Raw genomic sequence first — 20,620 nt, forward strand, 5'->3', positions numbered from 1 at the left:
GGTTTATACAGTATTTTCATTTAAAATATTTATTTTTGTGTATACTTAAGTTGACATGATTATGAGTAGGATGCTATTTATTTGTTTAAATAAACTATTCCGCTTCCAGAAACTAAAATAAAAATAATAAAAATGAAAAACCATGAATCCAATTCGTGTTCGCGGCCGTTATATAGATGGACCTACACTTTAATTTGTATCAAATTTAGAATGTATTTTGTTTATAATCAGACCTTTGACAACTTAGTGTTCACTAGGATACATGAGTTAAATAAGTTTAACGATATGATATTAATAATCACTAGAAATTTCATTATTGTGGTAACTGCTTCATTGATATTCTACAGAATATAATGATCTCGTGTTTTAGTTGTTCGCGTGTACAATGTATATGCGTGCACTTGGTCTACGTATTAACAATATTGCTATAAAAGACATCAATTTATCTTACATTGCTCATATTATGATGAAATCAATTCTCCCTATAATTCAGGGAAAGTCCCGTAATATCAGTAGGTATTAATCTCGCAGTGTAGCCACATTGTTGTAATGTTTTACACTACATACTAACAAATTTGAAAGTTTACGCGCATTCTCAAGTAATTTAATTTTCGATAGCTTATCTTACTTCTGGAAACTAATATGTTATTGTATAAATACCAAAGATCAAGGACGAATTGAAACTGCACTGTCTATCCTAACTGATAAAAATAGATGTCAGAATGTAGAATAAAATTATGTAAGACTTAGGAACAATTTGTAGTTGCATGCTTGACGAGATATGTGACGTTCAAATTTGTAACCAAATTCATGGTTACCAACAACATAGTAGAACTCATAAGATAATTGTAATCAATTTATAGGATAGAATTTATCACGAGAATTTAAAATCGTGTTAAATACATCATTGTATTTTCTAATATTTGTAAAAAATTTCTTAGTTTATTATATTAAATAGCTTTTCTTAAAGTTTACATAAAGTGTTGTTGTGGCCAGCCTGAAGAGAAATGTGGTTGTGCTCTGTCGCTCGTCTTTTTGTTGACCTCCATATGATCGATAGCCCAACCCAATCAACTTCATTACAGACTACGTTCGCTACGTAGTGAATGGTGTTGAAGGAAAAACGCGCGTGACCGCAAAAAAAATGTCAGTAGGTGACTATCAGTCGCGAAGATTAGGTCCCGGTGCAATCGAGGCGAACATAACCCGAATTACGGATTAAGTATGGCTGATGACGAAGGAAGGACATCGCCTTCTGAAGATAGGCGGAAGAGAGCGCGGCAGAATGGAGTCGTTCAACCTTTGCTTACAGGCAAGTGCTGGGATTCTTTCGGTTTTTCTTGACTTAAACATGGAATTTCAGTAGATTTTCTGCCGTTGCGTGAAGTAATGAACTTCATATTTTGTGTGATTGAAAAATATATGTTCCATTTATTTTTAAAACATCAAAGCGATGACTAAGGTTATGTTTAGTAATGATTTTGCTGACTTTGAATGAATTTGCGAGTTTGTTGTGTAGATAGTTTGAAGTGGAGAATTATAATAAAGACGAGGGAGGTTATGTTGAGTAATGATTTTGCAGACTTTGAATGAATTTGCGAGTTTGTTGTGTAGTAGATAGTTTCAAGAGGAGAATTATAATAAAGACGAGGGTCATAGAGTTTTGATCATAATTCCCAAATATGTACGCGGGAAAATTTGAAATTGTTTTAATGTCCCACATAATTTTCTGTCTCACTGATTCTGGTCATCGTAAGAAGTTAGTGAATAAATAGTGATGGTCTAAAAGAATGAGTGATGTCGAAGAAAAACAATAACGATTAGTATTGCAACTCGAGCATTTGTTTTCGTTACCACTATAATTTAACTGTCATAGCTAATTGGAATTGCGCGTAAGCCCGAATACATAGTCAAGCAAAACTATCGGTACCAAAATATATTTACTAGAATTTTCTGACAGAGTAAGATATGTCTGTCGGTGCCGTGCATCAGGATAACATTTGGTAGTGGTGTATTATGTCTGATGTTAGTATTACAAGAGTCCCATATTACATGCAACAGTGGTACTTGGAAGTAAAATTGTGTTTGGTGTGAAGTGAAATTTAGTTGTGTTTACTGAACCGTAGTCGTTGTGTGTTGAATTTTGGTCAAAATTTCCCATGTGATTGCCCATCACCGAAGTGATTTCACGAGAATAAGGTTTAAACAAGTATTATATTACACTAATTTTTATGGTTTTAAGATGTTACACGATTTTAAGAATGAAACAACTTTGACTGTTTTTCTTTGACAGTAATTTCGGTAATAAAATAAATGTAAGTTAAGTAATTAATTCATGGTTTCTTTTTACACAGATCTCTACCAGATTACTATGGCATATGCCTATTGGAAGTCTGGAAAGACTAACGATACAGCAGTATTTGACTTGTTCTTTCGCAAGAATCCGTTTCAAGGAGAATTTACCATATTTGCTGGTCTGGAAGAGTGCCTCAAATATCTTGAGAACTTTCATTACACTGATGGTGGTGAGTTTTGATATTATTTTTATTCTTGAAATGAGTAGGGTCTATTGTTACCAAAGCACAATTATTGGTGTAGGTTATGTATTTATTTGTTGGTAATTCTCCACAAAAGCTACATCCAAGAAGAAGCAATTTTCTTTTGCTTCACTCGGTTCTGTGAAATGTATAATTAATAATGATAAACATGTGGTTTTAGTTTATAGCCACAAATACTTTGCCTAATCCTATGTATGTATATCTGAAAAATTAGCGAGGTTTCGTAATGTCGAGGATCAGTGACAAGTTTGATTTGTTCAGTCTTTTATTATGATACCTTGCACATACGGTTTTTGGTACACAGATAGATGTATTCGAGATCGAAGAAAGGAGTGGTTTCGCGCGTAGTGCAACATAATGGTGTTACATTGGATTTCATTAATGCTGTCAGTCTACGAAAACTTCGTCAACTACCTCCACCCACCCTACTGTGCATGTGCGGGTTAACGCGCCTGTATTTTGTATTCCGGTTTTCAGTGGTGTTCATGCTAGAATAGTAGTTACATAATTATTACTGGTTTGCGATATACTTATGCCAATATTTCAGAGGTGTAGCAGCACGCCACTGCTCGTAGGAATTTATCTGTAGGCAGGGTTGTTGTAATTTAACCCGACCCAAAAAAACCATATGGTTTTTTTTTTAAAAAAACCCCTTCAATAAAACCCGACACAAAACCCAAAAAAACCCATATATTTATTTCTCGTAATTTAATCAACATACAAAATATTACAAAAAGGTGCATCATATTTATTTACTATAACAATTTGTCAGCAGAAGTTATTAATTAGGTAATGTTTCATTATAAAGAAAAAATTACTTTCATCAACACGGTGTTTTATTGTAGAATGGTATTAATATTAACTACATCATAATTCAGTCCTTCTTAACATGCAGAAATCTGTAGATCTTCACTAATTTCTCAGCTTTTTCCTCTCCTAACTTATTTCTTAACTTTGACCAAACAAGCCCATAGGTGGAGAAGATGCTCTCAATGGATGCAGTGCTGGCAGGGCAAGAAATTAAACTTTTCACAAAGCTAATAAATCCTGTTGGCAAGTTCCCCTTTTTTGTTGTTTTCAATTCCATTATTTTCCACCATTTTTTGGACTGAACTGTTGTACAACTGCGTCAGAAAACATAGTAGCAGGAAAATAATCAGAATCAGCAATCCTAAAAGACATAACACTTGTCACCCACTCTGGATGAATCTCTGTGAGCCAATTTTCTGCACTTTCCTCTTGATCTGCAGTTATTCTTGCCCCTCTGAATCTTGGATCTAACATATTAGCAAGATAGTGGAAGGGCAGGCTGCCAACTTAAGAATATTTAATAATAATTTACCAATCTTTGCTTATTTAATTTACCAGTTTTTGCTCATGAAGTAGTTCTGAGAATATGTTGGTGTTCTGAATCACTTAGTCACGAAATTGAACTATTTAATACCCATTAGAGAAAAACCCATAAAAACCCAAAGAAACCCATAAAAACCCAGTAAAACCCACTGGGTTGGGTCTTTTTTTAAATACCCGGGTTTTTCTCAACCCTGTCTGTAGGATATCTGCTATATCAGTGGCGTATACTGGTTAAAGGGTTTGGGCTACCACTGACCCTATTATTACACAAAATATATCTAACAATTACTTTAATTTTAATTACTATGGTAAAACTAATAATACAAAATTATTACATTATGTTATATTATAAACTTTTTCTTTTGTAATTTCCTTGGGCTACCGCTGGTAGCCCGGGTAGTCCGCAAAATACGCCCCTGTGCTATATACAACTACTAACATACAGTGACACTGTTTTGGTAAACCGCATGGTTTTCATTTTGCCGTCGCCCACTGCTAGGAGCTTATCTGTGGCCAAGTGGTCACCCGGTGTGCTGGCACTGAAACATTTAGTACAGGAATTTGTACTTACCCAGCTCAAAGTAGGTTTGAAAATATCCCCCACCAAATGCTACACACTATTGACACCTTCTTATGAAATTGTTAATTGCTTAAAGAAGTTCTGCTTCACTGATTGACTCAATTTCAGTTCTTATAGGTAGTCTTAAGCATTTGGCGCAGGAAACATAAGTAAGTTACGAGTCTGCTCGTCAAGCAACAAAATTACTTAAATTAAAGCCATACAGAATTCCGGTATTTCAAAAGTTAAATGAACCAAGATTCCAATAAGAGGTTGCATTTTTAAAATTAGATTTTAGAGAAAGTAAATTCCGAGGAAATTAATCCAACATTAATTTATTTTTCTGATGAGTCTTATTTTAATTTAAATGGACACGTATCCTCACAAAATCATCGGTATTACAGTCAAGAGAAACCCAATCTTGTACCCGAAACACCTTTGTACGGTGAAGAAATAGGCGTGTGGTGTGCAATGAATGGACACTGAATTATTGTGCCTATTTTCACTCAGGGCACAATTACCAGTGAGCATTATGTGAATGAGATCCCTGACCCATTTTTAGATGAACTAACTTATGGAGAACGTTCCTCTGTATATTTTCAACAAGACTTCGCCATTGCTCATACTGCCGAATTTTCGAAAGGAAAATTATCAGTAAAAATTTGTGGGCCCCACGAAGTCCAGATTTAACACCATGCGATTTCTATCTATGGGGGGAGGGACACTTAAAAATAAGGTTTATGCGAAAAACCCGCATACAATAAATGAGCTTAAAGACTATATAAATGCTGAAATCGAGTCAGTCAGTGAAGCAGAACTTCTTAAAGTAATTAACAATTTCATAAGAAGGTGTCAACAGTTGTAGCAGTTGGTGGGGGACATTTTCAACACCTACTCTGAGCTGGGGGTAAGTACAAATTCCTATACTAAAGGTTTCTGTGCCAGCAGACCAGGTGGCCGCTTGGCCGCAGATAAGCACCTAGCACGGGAAAATGAAAACCGTGCAGCTAAACAAAACATTGTCACTGTATATTATTTTAATGTACCGAAGTACATATGATATTTCCATGTATCTCCGTTCCATTACTCTTTCACTGTAGCTGTGAGAGGGGATGAAGTACTAGTTGTAAACAAACTTCAAAATGTGACGGCATTAATAGAATAGATTGTACCACTGGGCAACGTGATTTCATCTGAAAATGTCGGGAAATCATTGCTCGAGTATATGAGAAACAAGATATTTGGGGCGGGTTGAATGGGTTTGTTTATAGCTTTCGCATTGATCACATCGTTCTTTAGCATGGTGTGTTGCAATTTTCAATTTATTTTCAGTGATTTAAGTAATTGTTTTCTGCCTATGTTATGCTTAGCGGGATCATAGATTCACCATGGTCATTTTCTCTAGTATTGTGTAAAAGATTAAATATATTTTTATTTTTATTTCATTGGGTTATTTTACGACGCTGTATCAACATCTAGGTTATTTAGTGTCTGAATGAAATGAAGGTGATAATGCCGGTGAAATGAGTCTGGGGTCCAGCACCGAAAGTTACCCAGCATTTGCTCATATTGGGTTGAGGGAAAACCCCGGAAAAAACCTCAACCAGGTAACTTGCCCCGACCGGGATTCGAACCTGGGCCATCTGGTTTCACGGCCAGACGCGCTGACTGTTACTCCACAGGTGTGGACAAGATTGAATATAGCCTAACATCATTATAATCTATAGTTACGTTCGTCGTCATAATGAACACTGTTACTGTTATAAGCATCCTAATTTTACATTTATTTTGGTATATCGTCATTTTATATTATCTTTACTTAGATTAGAATTTTAGTTTGTTCTTAATTAAGTTACGTAATGTTGTGAACATGGTTGTTTTTGTTATACTACATTTGGGCGTCCTGAGTATAGTAAATACATGATTTCGTGCAAGTTTAATACGTGAAAGGAAAACTGTCCTGGGTTAGATTAGATTACGTTAATGTTGGGTCATTGTTTTAGCGTGACTGTTTGTTATGGTGAGTAACTTTTTGGAGCATAGGCCTAGTTATTTTTAAGTGTTTCTCCACTTATCAGCGGTTGCCGCTTCATGAGTTCATGACATTAAAGTCTCTTTGGCCTCATGTTAGAGAGCACAATTCTCGGACAGATGGCAGGTGTTAATGGTTGCCGCTTCATGCTTCATGGTATTAAAGTTTCTCTTGCCTCATAGCAGGAAAGCACAACTCAGTTGTAACAATTCCCAGACAGATGACAGGTCTGTTGTGGAAGATGAATGAATGATACACACAATTAGGTGATAGAAAAGGTTTACAGTATTGGAAAGGAAGCTGGTCGTGGCCCTTTTGCAATCTGTATTATTCTAGTATATGTCTGTTTAAGCTTAGGAAATTGCTAAAAATCCAAGTCCCATAGCAAAGATTTCTGTACTACCTAGATCGCTGACTTCACATTGGGAATGAGGCTGGTAGCTACCATGTTTAAAGCAGGCAAGACCTTTTGTTGTCTAGATAAATTTCTGTATTGAAGGTTGAATATATTCACGCCACTAAACGAATTTTTTAGCAATTTTATCAATTTCATAATACATTTAGCCTAACTCCTTATTGCACTATATATGGGATGTTCACTAAATTAACACATTGATTATTGAACAGAACGCACTTGAGGAGCAAAATGTAAAAATAATGAGCAGTGGTTCAAATGAGTCGCCATGTTGTCCTCTTAACATGCTTCCCACATCATCCATTAGATGGCTCCCTACACGGTATAGCAGGGATGGCAATATTGCAAATAAAATAGATGAGGTGTGTAGTATTATGTGAGAGGTTAGATTTAGGTTGTAGTATTATGTGAGAGGTTAGCTTAGATTAGATTAGGTTAGGTGTGTAGTACAGTGCGGTCGAGAAGTCTCTCCACAATGCTTGTGTAGCCAAGAATCCACTAGGCAGAGAATTCAATTGGTAACACTGGCCACTAAGCATATGATGGACTGCGAGTGTGAGATTGTCAAACCGGAGTGCCAACTTTCTAGAGGGTTACTAGAATTAATGGAGCTGCAAAGGGACTTTTCGATCACAGTATATTGTGTAAGAGGTTAGATTAGGTGTGTAGTATGTATTATGTGAGGTTAGGTTAGTTTAGATTGGGTGTATAGTATTATGTGAGGTTAGGTTAGATTAGATTTGTAGTATTATGTGAGAGGTTGGGTTCATATCACATCTCGCGCACGCCATTCTCCACTGTTGGTGACACTGAAAATCACCTTAATTCCCTTCCTCAAATTATGTTATATTAAGGAAATATTGTGGTCTTTTTCATTTACTCACTACAAATTTGTTATGTAAGTAAGGCATATATTTGGGGCGGCTGGATATGGGCATACAGCTCTCCTAGTGATCACATGCAGTTTCCACTACTCCATACTATAATGCAATATATATATATATATATATAAAGCAACAATATGTAACAACAGATGGATTACATAGGATATTAAAATCTCATGCAAAACCAAGAGATCAGAGCAGAAATAATAATGATACAAACTTAAAACAACACTACAAAAATTATTAACAAATATTACACAAATTGGTCCAAAAAGCTAAAAAATTACACTATAATACAACAATACAAACCTGTGATAATAAAATCAAAACAACTTGAAACACAATTAAAAAGGAAAGTGGACGATAAAAAAGTAAAGTAACAAACTATATGCTTTTATCTAATAAACGACAGACTCAAATGAAATTGCAAATATAGCCTATTTAACAAATATTTTCTTATAATAACTCATAACCTCAACATCCTCCAAGATAATGTTACTAACAGTTTAGAATCTTTAACACAATATTTTCCAAAATTCCCAAATATTCAAGTATTTCTAACAAACAAAAAAGAAATAATTGCAGTTATTAAAAATCTGAAGTCAAAAAACTCCTCAGGGTATGATGAAACAACAAGCAAAATATTAAAAGCGAGTTCACATATTAAGGCTTATAGTTGGGCCACTAAGCTATTTATGTAACTATTCAATGTTCAATGGTATATTCCCCGAGAGACTAAAATATTCAGTGGTTATTCCTGTCTTCAAAAAGGGAGAAACGTCTCCAGAAAATTACAGACCCTTATACCCTTTTTTTTTTATCCATATATGAACATAGACCCAGTATTGAGTGCACACTTTCTGTGTAACTTAAATTTGTGGTTTTCCTGTTAACAGTAAAGTGTATTAATTCTACAATGTCATTAAGAAGAATTGTAAGTAGGCTAATTCTATAGAGACAAGACAGAATATGTGATGGACAAAGATGCAGTTAGAATATTTATTTTATTATTTACAACCTGGTCTAGCTGACTTTACCAACTGAAATACCGTAATTATATTGTTTATATTTGAGTTATGAAAAGATTTTGCATTTGCATGCTATAAAAAAGTGCGTGTAATGATTAAGACAAATTGTCTGTGTTTAAGAACTTCTTGATATATCAAGGTCACTTCAAGTATTTTAATTGACACTACAATTTTTATCGGTAACATTACAGAAAAGGTCATGTTATAATGAGTGCAATAAATATAGCAAGGAAGTTTTGTAAGTTATCAAACTTCATTAGAGGTCTGGAAACATTTGAATACTGCAGTTCATGTATCACATCTGTTTTGTTTTCACCATTGTAAGGATGGGTGCATACAGAATCATGCGTGGCACTGTTTCTTGTATTAGTCTGTATTAGTACTGAAGTATTAAGTATTGCACTCTTGAAATTTTGTGTAAGAAACATATAGGTTCATTGTTGATGAGAGTAATTTTTTATAAAAAATGTGAGACATGCTCAGTAAGTGTTTGCATGAGCATGACTTGTGTTTCAGACAACTTTGAGTACTGTGTAACAGTAAGCATTAGAAGTTATTTGAACATCATATTTTGCTATTTTGAACATTTTCTTTTACAATTAATTAATTCTTCCAAACCCGGAAAGTTAACTAAATTCGTCATGAAATACTAAATTTTTTGTCTTTGTTGTTGTAAGTTGGTAAAATTTGTAACTCTCAAGCATCAAAGACAGTCATATTATTGTTGCTCGCTGGCAATGTTACCAACGGTTGAAGGGAATATCCCAAAAACCCCACAGAGGGAGTATGTACAGATGAACAGCATTTTTTAATCTGAGAACGGAAAGCCATAGTATTTGGCAACAGGAATTTAGTGAACCCATCTAGATGAGCACAAGTGATGTATAATTTACTGTTATTGCAAAGTATCTTTCATTATTATCCTCAACCCTCTATGTAATGTTAATGATAAAAATGTAGTGTCATTGAAAAACTAAATACAACATTGATATCTTCACCACACAGAAAATGTATCCTCATTTCATGATTGCTTTGATATTGCACGATTACTGTCAAGAATTTTTTTAGTAACTCAAAAATAAAGAAAGTAGGGTTTTGCTCCTATTATCATCAAATCACCATTGTGTCTTTATTGCCTGGAATTGGCAGCTGTAGTTGTAAATGCAAACGCATTTCTGTCTTCATATTTGAACAATTTTTTTTTTTTTTTTTTTTTTTTTTTTTTTTTTTTTTTTTTTTTTTTTTTCATTGGGGAATTTAATTGAAGTGAATTTATTATGGCTGGCAGAGTAACTATCTCATGCCCCCATGTTTCAAATTGCTACCAGTGCACTTCATTAGAACCAGGTACCCAGCTTTGAAGCCGTTAGCCCTGTGAACTTACAGTATATTTGCTTTCCCCTATTATCATATTATAGGATTATCTAAGAAATTAGCAAGTTCTTTGTGATGGTAGAAGAGAAAGAGTGGGGGAAGGAAAGTGGTCCATGGCCCATTTCTTTTAGGGCTCATCCCGACATTTGTCTTATTACTCAAGGGAAACCACGGAAAAACCTTGAGCAGGATGAGATGTCGTGCTGACGACAAGCCAATTGGCTTCTGTGGGGACTGTATATGTTGAGATGGAAGGTTGTCGTTTAATCATGATTTATAATACAAGTAAAATTAAAAATACATAAAAATTATATACAAGAAAATATGTAAAATGCATCTATCAGCCAATAACGTGATGACCCTGAAACATAGAAATAACATTATTAGTGCATTAATAGATTTATGTCTGTCTGTAGAGTCAAGTGGTTGTTTAGTGTTCAAGTTGGTATTCGTCTTGTACGTTGTTGTTCCAAGCTAGAGGGTGGAGTACGCTCTTAGGTCTTCTATGTTTATCTAAAGCAGGGTTGTAGTTACCCAGGGAAGAAATTAGTGGGTTGTTGCTGCTGTACGACTTTGTGTACGTGCAGAAGGCTTGATTTGAGATATATTCTTGAATTGTCCAAATTTCTAGATCTTTATGAATTAATCTACCAGGTGTTACTCTAGGCAGTCCTGTAATGAATCTTAAAAGTTTGTTTTGGAAAACCTGTAATTTTTTAAGAACTGTAATAGGTGCATGCCCCCAAGCAGGACAAGCATTTAAGTTGAAAACAGATTGAATGAAGCAGAAAGGGAATTTTATGCATTGTTGTAGCAAATAATACAGAGTGTTCCAAGGCTAAACAGCAGTTCACATGATAATGTTCGTTGTACTTGCCATCCTCTTGTATGCAGAGATACAGTTGGGTGACCCAGTTATTCCACACGTTTGAAGATGTCAGGGGTTACTGCTTGATAATGCGTGTGTGTGTGTCTAGCCTTCAAAATGAAAAAGTGACCTGATGTTTTGTTCTCGAACATAGGCCAATGTGACACTATAGGTAAAAATGCAAACATGTCGTGCAGTAAGCCCTGACATCTAGAAATGTGTGTGGAATGACTGGTTCACCTGTCTGAACCTCTGTGTGCAATGAGACAGCAGGCTTGTTGAATATGCACTAGACTCTCGATTATCCGCGGTAATTGGGAGTAGAAAAACCACGGATAATCCGCAAGTGAGGTGATATGGATGTTGAAGAAGAAATTTTGAAGTTATTTGACCATTAAAATAGAATGTACTATGGACTTAAATTATATTAATTTATGTAATAAATGCTACATTACTCATTACGTCTAAAAATAAATACTGTCCTCACAAGTTCGTCTTCATGCATTCATTTAACATTATTTAACGTAAATTAGTCGTAGATTGACCTGTCTCACTGCTGTCGCTCGTTTTTTTTTACATATCATAGGTACTACGAAGATGCTTGTGATTTACAGTCAAGACAAAAAAAATTATAGTGCATAAAGAAGACCGTGGTTAATCCGGAAAGTAGATAATTCGCCCACTGTTAATCGAGAGTTTACTGTATTATGTGAACTGTTGCGGTACATGACATGGGCTCTCTTCTATTTGTATATATAGGGTGAACAATATAAGTATGGGATATTGCTAATGACTTCTTAAATTGTAATTTTACAAGAAAACGTTTTATACAAAAGTTGTTGGAGATAATCCATACAATATGATACCAATGTTTGAAATAAGTTATTCAGGCATACAGGATGTGACTGTAAATTTAATTTTTTTTTAATGGCACTCTGTATTAAAATTTACATATTCCGAATCTCCATTAAATTTTACGTATGAATATGTAGAAATTTTTATCCATTCAGTCATTTCACATCTTGTAATTATTTATTAAATTTGTTTCGTGGACTTCAAACTTGAGACAAGTAAAGGCTGGTTCACAATAAACCGGGAACGGAAACTAGAACGAGAACGGAAATATTCTTAAAATGTCTTTAAATGTGAGCATTCACAATTAACTATTGTGAGTGCTTACATTTAAATACATTTATTTTAACATTATTTCCGTTCTCGTTTCCGTTCCCGGTTTATTGTGAACCAGCCTTAAATATCTAAAATGATATTGAGTAGGCCATAAAACTTAACTAAACACTATGACTAAACAAATTTTATCACAGGTGCTCAAAATGAGAACCGTTCACAGCCAAACAATGTCCCAGTCTATCACGGAAACAGTCTGTTGTCTTTATCAGAGTTACATGACTGATCTGTTCCATCTTATATCTACAATAGACTGTTTTCGTGATAGACTGGGATATTATTTGGCTGTGAATGGATCTCATTTTGAGCATCTGTTGTCATATTCTGTTGGTGATAGTGTTTTGTTTAGTTTTATGGCCTACTCAACATGATTTTAGCTATTTGTCTCAAGTTTGAAGCCCAGGACACAAGTTTAATGAACTGGAGGTACGTTAACAGGAAGCCACAGTTTGTCACACAGAATTTGTGTGCACTCAAAGTCAACCTGTTTGAGTAGTATGGATAAAAAAGAAAAATTGTGATGGTGTCGTGCATAGTTCCTGGAGTAGCTCAGTCGGGAGAGCATTTGTGTGCTAAGCGAAGGGTCCTGGGATCGATACTCGTCCCCGGAACAATTTTTCCCTTGAAATTATTCAAACCTGCTTTACAGGGAGCTACTACCTGATAGCCAGATTTGCATAGTTTAATAAATAGTTAAAAGACTTGAAACTGGCGAATGGGTAAAATTTCTACATATTCATACGTAATAGTAATATACGTTACAAGAGCGGTATGTTGACGTTTTCATGGTCGAGGAAAAGATTGAAAAAGCGAAATGTAGTTGAGCTTTTTTAATTTCCGAGAACATGAAAACAAACATACCGCTCGTGTATCGTATATTATTTTGTGGGAAGATCGTTTATTACATACCTGAAAGACGAATTTCTAATTAGTTGCAATGAAATCTCCATGTTGGTTTCTGTTTAATGACGGCAACTTCGGAAAACTTTGTATCTTTCTTCAACATTGTTGCTATAAAATGTTTTCTGTGTTTAGTATAGGCCTACTCCAGCAGGCCTTGATATACGTCTGTCTTTTTTTTTCCCTGCAGTCTATAAATGCGAACTTAAAACAAACAGTAAGGTTATGTAATGATTTATGTTTCATTTTAATATTTCAACAATATTATTTATATAACATATTGCAGTAATAACATCCGCATCTGGAATCTTGTTGATTTTTTCACGGCTTCCTTAATGTTACTTGTATCAGGAATGCAATAAGTTTCGTGGAGTAGTAGACTTTACTTAATTTTTGCAAATATTTAAAAACAATAATTAACATTGCAATTTAGGTGAAATTGCAGTGGTAAGTTTCCAATTTATAATTATTACTATGTTAAACGTCTCTAAAAATAATATGTTAAAAGCCTAAAGCAGTAAAATGAATGTCGCGCTTAAGTGGTAAGAAGAGGGAAGTTGTTATGTGTGTTAGGTTGGGAATACTGAATGTGGTATTTCACACTTACCGCGTATTGGTTCTGTGTGGAAAACAAGCAAATACGCACGATCTCGCACAAAATTTAATGGAGATTCGGAATATGTGAATTTTAATATATAACGTTTTTCGAGCACTGGTATCATATTGTATTGTTTATTTGCCAACAGCTTTTGTATAAAACTTTTTTTGTAAAATTGAAATTTAAGACGTTATTAGCAATATTCCATACTTTGGGTATTGTTCACCCTATTAGTACTAATATGTTTGAAAAGTTGAAGCTGAGTGAATGTTGTAATTTTTGTTTCAGATATTGAGTACCTGAAGCACACACTACCCCAGACAATTGAGCCTGAGTTTTTTGTGTTCCTCCGACAGCTGACAGTGCACGATGTAATACTCTCAGCCATTGATGAAGGTTCTGTAGCATTCCCAAGGTAAATACTGTTATTATCTCAGAATATACCTGCTTTACAAACAGCACATAAATAACCTAGATGTTGATACAGCGTCATAAAATAACCCAATAAAAAAAAAAGCACATAATCATTTTGTGTTTATTTTTATAGTAGGAAAGCTAATTGAGCTAAATCCCAAAACATTAGTTTAGAGATATTCAACAAAATCTATTCAATTTATTTTTTTTTTATTATTATTTTTGTACAGTGGCAGGGCTCTATTAACATGCTCATAGATTTCACTAGTGCCGAGAAGTGTAGAACACATAGTTCATGAGAGATTATCCAGAGTGTGCCACATGTGGATCTTCCTTGCACTCGTATTGAATATATAGATATGTTTATTTTGTAGACAAACATACTTTGCGGTTTGTCGAAATTGTTAGGGAGTAGGCACATAGATTCAGTAGTTGACAAATGAAGGGTTTCAATCCAGACTATCCCACAATATCACAAAAATTAAGTTTCTTTCCTTAATAGCACCTTCTTATCTCAATCTGCCTTGTGGTCAACATGAATAACTGTTTCCTTAATTGCTGAGGGTTACAAAATTGTGATATTAAAGCCACGTGCATCAACATCGGTTATCATAACCAATTCTTAAAATTGCCATCTAATTGCTGGTTAAGCATTTTTATGGTGCATCAACCTCGGTTTGGACATAAACAGGAGATTAACCATGGTAATCTCTAACTGCCCATATTCAAGCAGTTAAAGGAGATAACCAGTGATCAGTGATCAGTGAGTAGATAACCAGTGATCAGTGGGTGTAGTAAAACAAAATGGCGGCCAGATCCACAGCTGATTATTTCGAAGACTATTATTATTGTACGTGGATTACTTGGATAGGGATAATGGAGAGCGTGAAGTTTCATTAGTGGAAAGAAAGAATTCTTTCGAGAAATTAGGTGACAGAAAATTTCAGGAGGAATTTCATTTATCGAAATCTACGGTGTCATTTCTGCTACAAAAAATTAATCACTTTGAATAACCCGCAAACAGTCTTATTTCCCAATGAATCAGCTGCTTACGTTACGAACTAATATTTCCATTATTTTAAGAGGAAACACTCGAGTATCTCTTTTCCTACATCACAGGCTGTATGAAGAGAGGTTATGGATGGATCTTAGGATGTTGCACAGTTCACTGGTGTAATTGAGGCCCTGGATTGTACACACATTTCTTCTGATCGTCTTCATCCTTTTACTTGATGGATATTCCATCTTTTTTTAATATAACATATTTAGGATTCCTCATATTTAAATCTAGTAATGAATTTATCAATACTTCAGACTCAAATTTGAATATAATCATTTTCACTTTCAATTTTCCATTTTATACGATTTTAATTTAACAGCACTGAAAAGCGAAGAAATGCAACTCCCAAACATAACAGTGCCCAAAAGCAAACGTGGAACTCGAAAATACAGGATACGTTCGTTTTGATGCAGAACAAAGTAAGCGCAGTCGTTTTTAAACTTTGACTATTATCTTTGTAGAGATAAGGATGCTTTCCTTTCGTCATTTTGTAGAAAGTGTGTGCCATCACAGACTTTAACCTGGTTAAATGAGGTATTAGCTAACCATGTGTAGGTAACCAATGATTATGAATGGTGCACAGAAATTACATTTTACCCATGGTTACTTTTTAACTGTGCCTAATATGGCATTCATACAGTCCTCTCTGTAGATTGAAAAAACAAAAAAAATTTCATATCCATTGTTCAAGAATTAAAACAGAAAATCAATATCCCGAATTTAAAAGAAAACTTACAAATTAAACCAAACCCTTTAACTCTATTAAATATAGAATATAATCTAAATTTAACAGAAGAAATACTGAAGTCAGAAGTAAACACTGAAATACTGAAACAATTGTCTTTAGAGACAATTATTAATATTAGGTACCCTCCATAAAACTGGCTTCATTTATACACCGACGGATCCTTGATCTCCAGAGAACAAGGTGCCGGTGCAGGTGTTACGTACTGTCTCTTCTCCCTTTATAGATCTCTTGGATATGGAACAACAAGTTTTGATGGTGAAATCATTGCAATAAGTGAAAGTCTCACGAATCTTCTATGCCACATCAATAAATTTATGAATGCAGTTATATTGTCAGACTCCAAAGCAGCTATTCTATCAATCGTCTCTAAACACACACCTTCATCTCAAACAGCAGAAATAACTAAAATGCTCTCTCAATTAATATCACTCAATAAAAGAATTGTATTCCAATGGATACCATCCCATTGTGGAATCCTGAGAAATGAGAATGCGGATGTTTTAGCAAAGAAGGGCAGCACTGCTACTTACAGACCTGTTACTAAATCTACGTATTACTCTGTGAAGAGATTTATTAAATCTACATACTTAGACTTCAACAAACAAAATTTGATAACTCAATCCCAAGGGAAAAAATGGAACTCTCTGCATCAAAATCCACAGTTAATTCCCGATTTACCACGAAAATCGTCTGTAGCTGCATTTAGATTGGCAACAGGCCATGATTGTTTGGCCAAACACCTGCATAGAATTGGAATATATCAGTCCCCTAACTGCCCATTGTGCAACTCAAACGAAGAAATGGATTCGGAACACCTCAAAATCTGTGCTTCAGTGGCTGGTCATGATAATATCTTTGAAAAATATTGGAGTGCAAGAGGTCAAATGACTTTGTCAATCGCCTGGCATTAGAAAACAACAACAACTTTTTAACTGTGGTTTCGTAACCCATGGTTACAGGTACTACATTTTTAACTGAAGGTTGATGCACTTCGCCATAAATTTGACAGCATATAGATTTAATTGTTGGCAGTTGAATTTAAGCATTGAATATCTTCAAAACTATTTCATGTGGATTAGTCATGTCTGGTGTGAAATCCTTCAATTGACTTTTAGTTTGCAATTAGTTAGGCAAGTATAATGTGCTCTCTCTCTTTTATTTTGGCACTTCATAAGTTTTTACTTGATAAGCTTTTCCACTCTGCATTTCCTAAAGTGAATTTTCTGAATATGAGCCCATCGCTTTTGAATTAAAGTTTATATCTAATGTTAGAAAATATAGGACGAGTGATTGATCAAGGAAGACAAGACTATGGTTGATTTTGATCAGGAAAGACAAGATTCACACCAGAGGTGATGTTTGTAAATACTGCTGACCTCTGTACATCTTGACTAAACAGGAGTAAACACTGACTCACTTTGTATACTTGTAGCCTATGTTGTTTTGTCAGTGACGAACTGGCTCTGTATTAACATTACATGTGTTATTTTGTATCAAATAACGTAAATGATTAATGAACTGTGAAATACACATTAACATGAACCATTATCTATGTAATATTAAGTAAATTGTTTAATCTCATACAAAATCGAATATAACCTTCAGAAATTGTTATTAAAAATAATGAGAATGTGCCCTGCATGTGTAAATAAATAAATTATAATTAATTTTCTTGTCGTGCTGAAGATTTTGACATCCCTTCCTCTTCATTTGTTTTGTCTCAAAGCACCAGCCACTTATGTTGGATGCAACATGCTGTTGTTGCTCTTCATTTTAGAAGTCCACATGAATAGGTTGAGCCAAACATAGAAAGTAAACGTGTTGCAAATAAATGAAGTTCAGGGAAACCTTGTCTAATAAAGACGTGTATAAATAAAAGTTCTATTTTATGATGCTTTCTTAGTAAAACTAAATTTCTAAAAAACAATGTATTGTCATAAATATCCTGCATTCGTGAAGGAATAAAATATGCTTGCAATATAATTTCCGTGGAATTATTTAATTTGTATGCACAGTCAAAAGCCTGTAAAATTGTTGACAGTGATATAATTCACAAATGTAGCGAGACTTGCAAATAGCAGACATATCCCTGTGATTAAAAGGTGTTCACTATCAAGGTCTCTCTGATTTCGATCCGTGATCCATATCCTGCGTGAAAGAAATTTCCAAAACTTGGAAGCGTTGAAATGGCTATCACCAAATTCTTCACATCAAAACCCGGAAATTGTTACCGTCACGGGATAACAAACCTCCCTGAAAGGTGGCTCAAGACTATAGAATCTGGTGGGCTTTACTTCGAAGATTAGATTAATTTCTAGTCACAACATACTCAACTACAGTTTTGCTACAAAACCGAGATTATGTACGAGACTATCTGTATAAACATGAATCGAAAGCCGATGGTGGACCAAAACCGAACAGCAGACTCCTAGCCTCATGTTCATATGCCTTGGCCAGTTTTGCCAATTCAGCGGCTTTCCTGCTAGATCTAGCATTTTTCGGCGTTAGTTTAGTGGGTAACATTTATGAAATTTGTATTGCTGATATAAGAATTTAGCAGGTATTTTTAGCGCTCATAGTGGCAAAATAATATAATTTTACATTGACAATATAGCAATTTAGCAGTTTCTGCACGGCTTCACAGCGGATTTTTAAGAATCGAGTTGGCAACACTGGCCTCAGCTGAGGTCGATCACCCAACCAGTATGGGGTAACATATAGTCTGCACGGATTTGCTCCGGCAAATATATCTGACACACGAAATCGGAATACTCTTCTCACTGAGTGGTTACCAGTCCGTGAACTGCTGTTATGCCTGTAAACATTATTTGAAATCATTGTGTTTTGCGGATTGGTTATTTGAGAACCTTAGTTTAAAAATGAACACACTTTGTTTGAAATGCCGTTTTTACTGCATATAATAATAAATTGTTCATTTTATAATGCATATTTCAACAATAGTAGCTGCTTAAATATATGCGTTTTTTTACGACTTCTCAATGCATGAACTTCTATATGTCGAGTTATTGCTTAATATATACAGTCTTTCGGTTCCTCTGTTTTATGCACAAGAATAAATTTGATTTAAATACATGCTTAGGATTTTGTAGTGCATGAACATCTGCATGTCGATTTATTACTTTATGTACAGTCTTTGATTGCTTTATTTTAGAAACGAAAATAAATTTAATTTAAATGCATACATATTTTAGTATTTTTCATTGCATATTGCATAAACTGCATGTCTGGTTATTTATATACATTCTTTGATTCGTATATTTCAGAAACATAAATAAATTGGATTTATATAGCTCAGTAATATAATTACATATTTCATGAATAGTAGTACATCTTTCTTTATAGACTTTGTTTTAACGGTGGAGTAAACATGTAAGAATTTATAGATTCTTATTGGAATATGCCATTGAAGAATAAGAATCCGTTGAATTTCAACCAGAGTCATATATCACTGCAATTGTTACCGATTTTATGTTGTGACTTTTTCCCTATCGCTAAAGATTCGCAAAATCGCGATTGTGTCCTGCCTGGTAGGCTATGTAAGCATTTAGAAGGCAGTGGAAATTGTGTCCCTATAAATTAGTGAAGAACGATATTATCAGTAAACAAAGAAATAATCAACATCAATTTCCTCTGCTTCAAATACACCCAATAAATTTTATTTTACGGTATATAACTTTCATAAATCGTACCTTTAATTAAATTTCCATCTGTTAAAATTTGACTGTCTTTATACGAGGGTTGTTTGAAAAGTCCATAGCCTGACAGAAATTAAACTAGGATTATTCTGATACAATCTTTATTTCTCAACTTAATCCCCTCTGAGATTCACATACTTAGCCCACTAGTGCTGCAATGCTGCTGTGGCCTACTCTCCTTGTACACATATTTCTCGAGGTCTGCAAGAAAGCCTTCTGCTATTGCAATAACCTCTTCCTTTGGCGAAAATTTCTCCCCAGCCAATTGAGTTTTGAGCTTTGGGAAAAGAAAGAAGTCTGAGGATGTGAAATCTGGTGAGTAGGGGTGATGTGGCAACAATATTCGAACCGTAAACCGTAGTTCGTATGTTTTAGCGAATGCAGACGTGTGAGCAGGTGCATTGTCGTGATGAAACAAGATTTACCTCTTGGCCATACCTGGCCTCTTCTCGCGAATTTTCTCTTTCAATCGCTGCAGGAGATTTGAATAATGTTCTCTGGTTATTGTTCTCCTTTTGCTAGATAGTTAATCATGATTATCCCCTTAGAATCCCAAAACATGGACGTCATGACTTTCCCAGCTCATTGAACAGATTTTGCATTCTTTGGAAGCGGAGAATCATTGTGCTTCTATTGTTTCGACTTCTGTTTTTCTCAGGTGTGTAGTAATGGATCCAGGTTTAATCACAGTGGTCACAAATTCACCAAAAAATCGGGCGTATTTTTCTCGAATCGAACCAGACAATTCATTGAAATTTGACATCAGACATGCTTTTGTTAACAAACGCGGAATCTACCTTGCACAAACACGGACTAGCCACCATTTGGTAGCAATGGAGAAAAATAACTGATGAATTCATTAAATAAAGATGTTATTTCCTTTGCATGAATACTTTTGTTTTTACATTAAGTCAAAAACCAATTGAGG

The 20,620-nt window shown here is 34.7% G+C and overlaps 1 protein-coding gene across 1 annotated transcript in view; it reads left to right on the forward strand.

Moving 5' to 3' along the window:
• Window positions 1-1,027: 1,027 nt before the first annotated feature.
• The window catches only part of Naprt (nicotinate phosphoribosyltransferase), a 144,135-nt gene continuing 124,542 nt past the window's right edge, over window positions 1,028-20,620 (forward strand). Inside the window, 3 exon segments of the mRNA XM_069815833.1 lie at window positions 1,028-1,312; window positions 2,355-2,525; window positions 14,043-14,169. Of these exon segments, the coding sequence (XP_069671934.1) occupies window positions 1,225-1,312; window positions 2,355-2,525; window positions 14,043-14,169 (386 nt within the window). The 5' untranslated portion in view covers window positions 1,028-1,224.

The sequence above is a fragment of the Periplaneta americana genome, chromosome 2 (genome assembly GCF_040183065.1).
Source record: "Periplaneta americana isolate PAMFEO1 chromosome 2, P.americana_PAMFEO1_priV1, whole genome shotgun sequence".
Classification (NCBI taxonomy): domain Eukaryota; kingdom Metazoa; phylum Arthropoda; class Insecta; order Blattodea; family Blattidae; genus Periplaneta; species Periplaneta americana.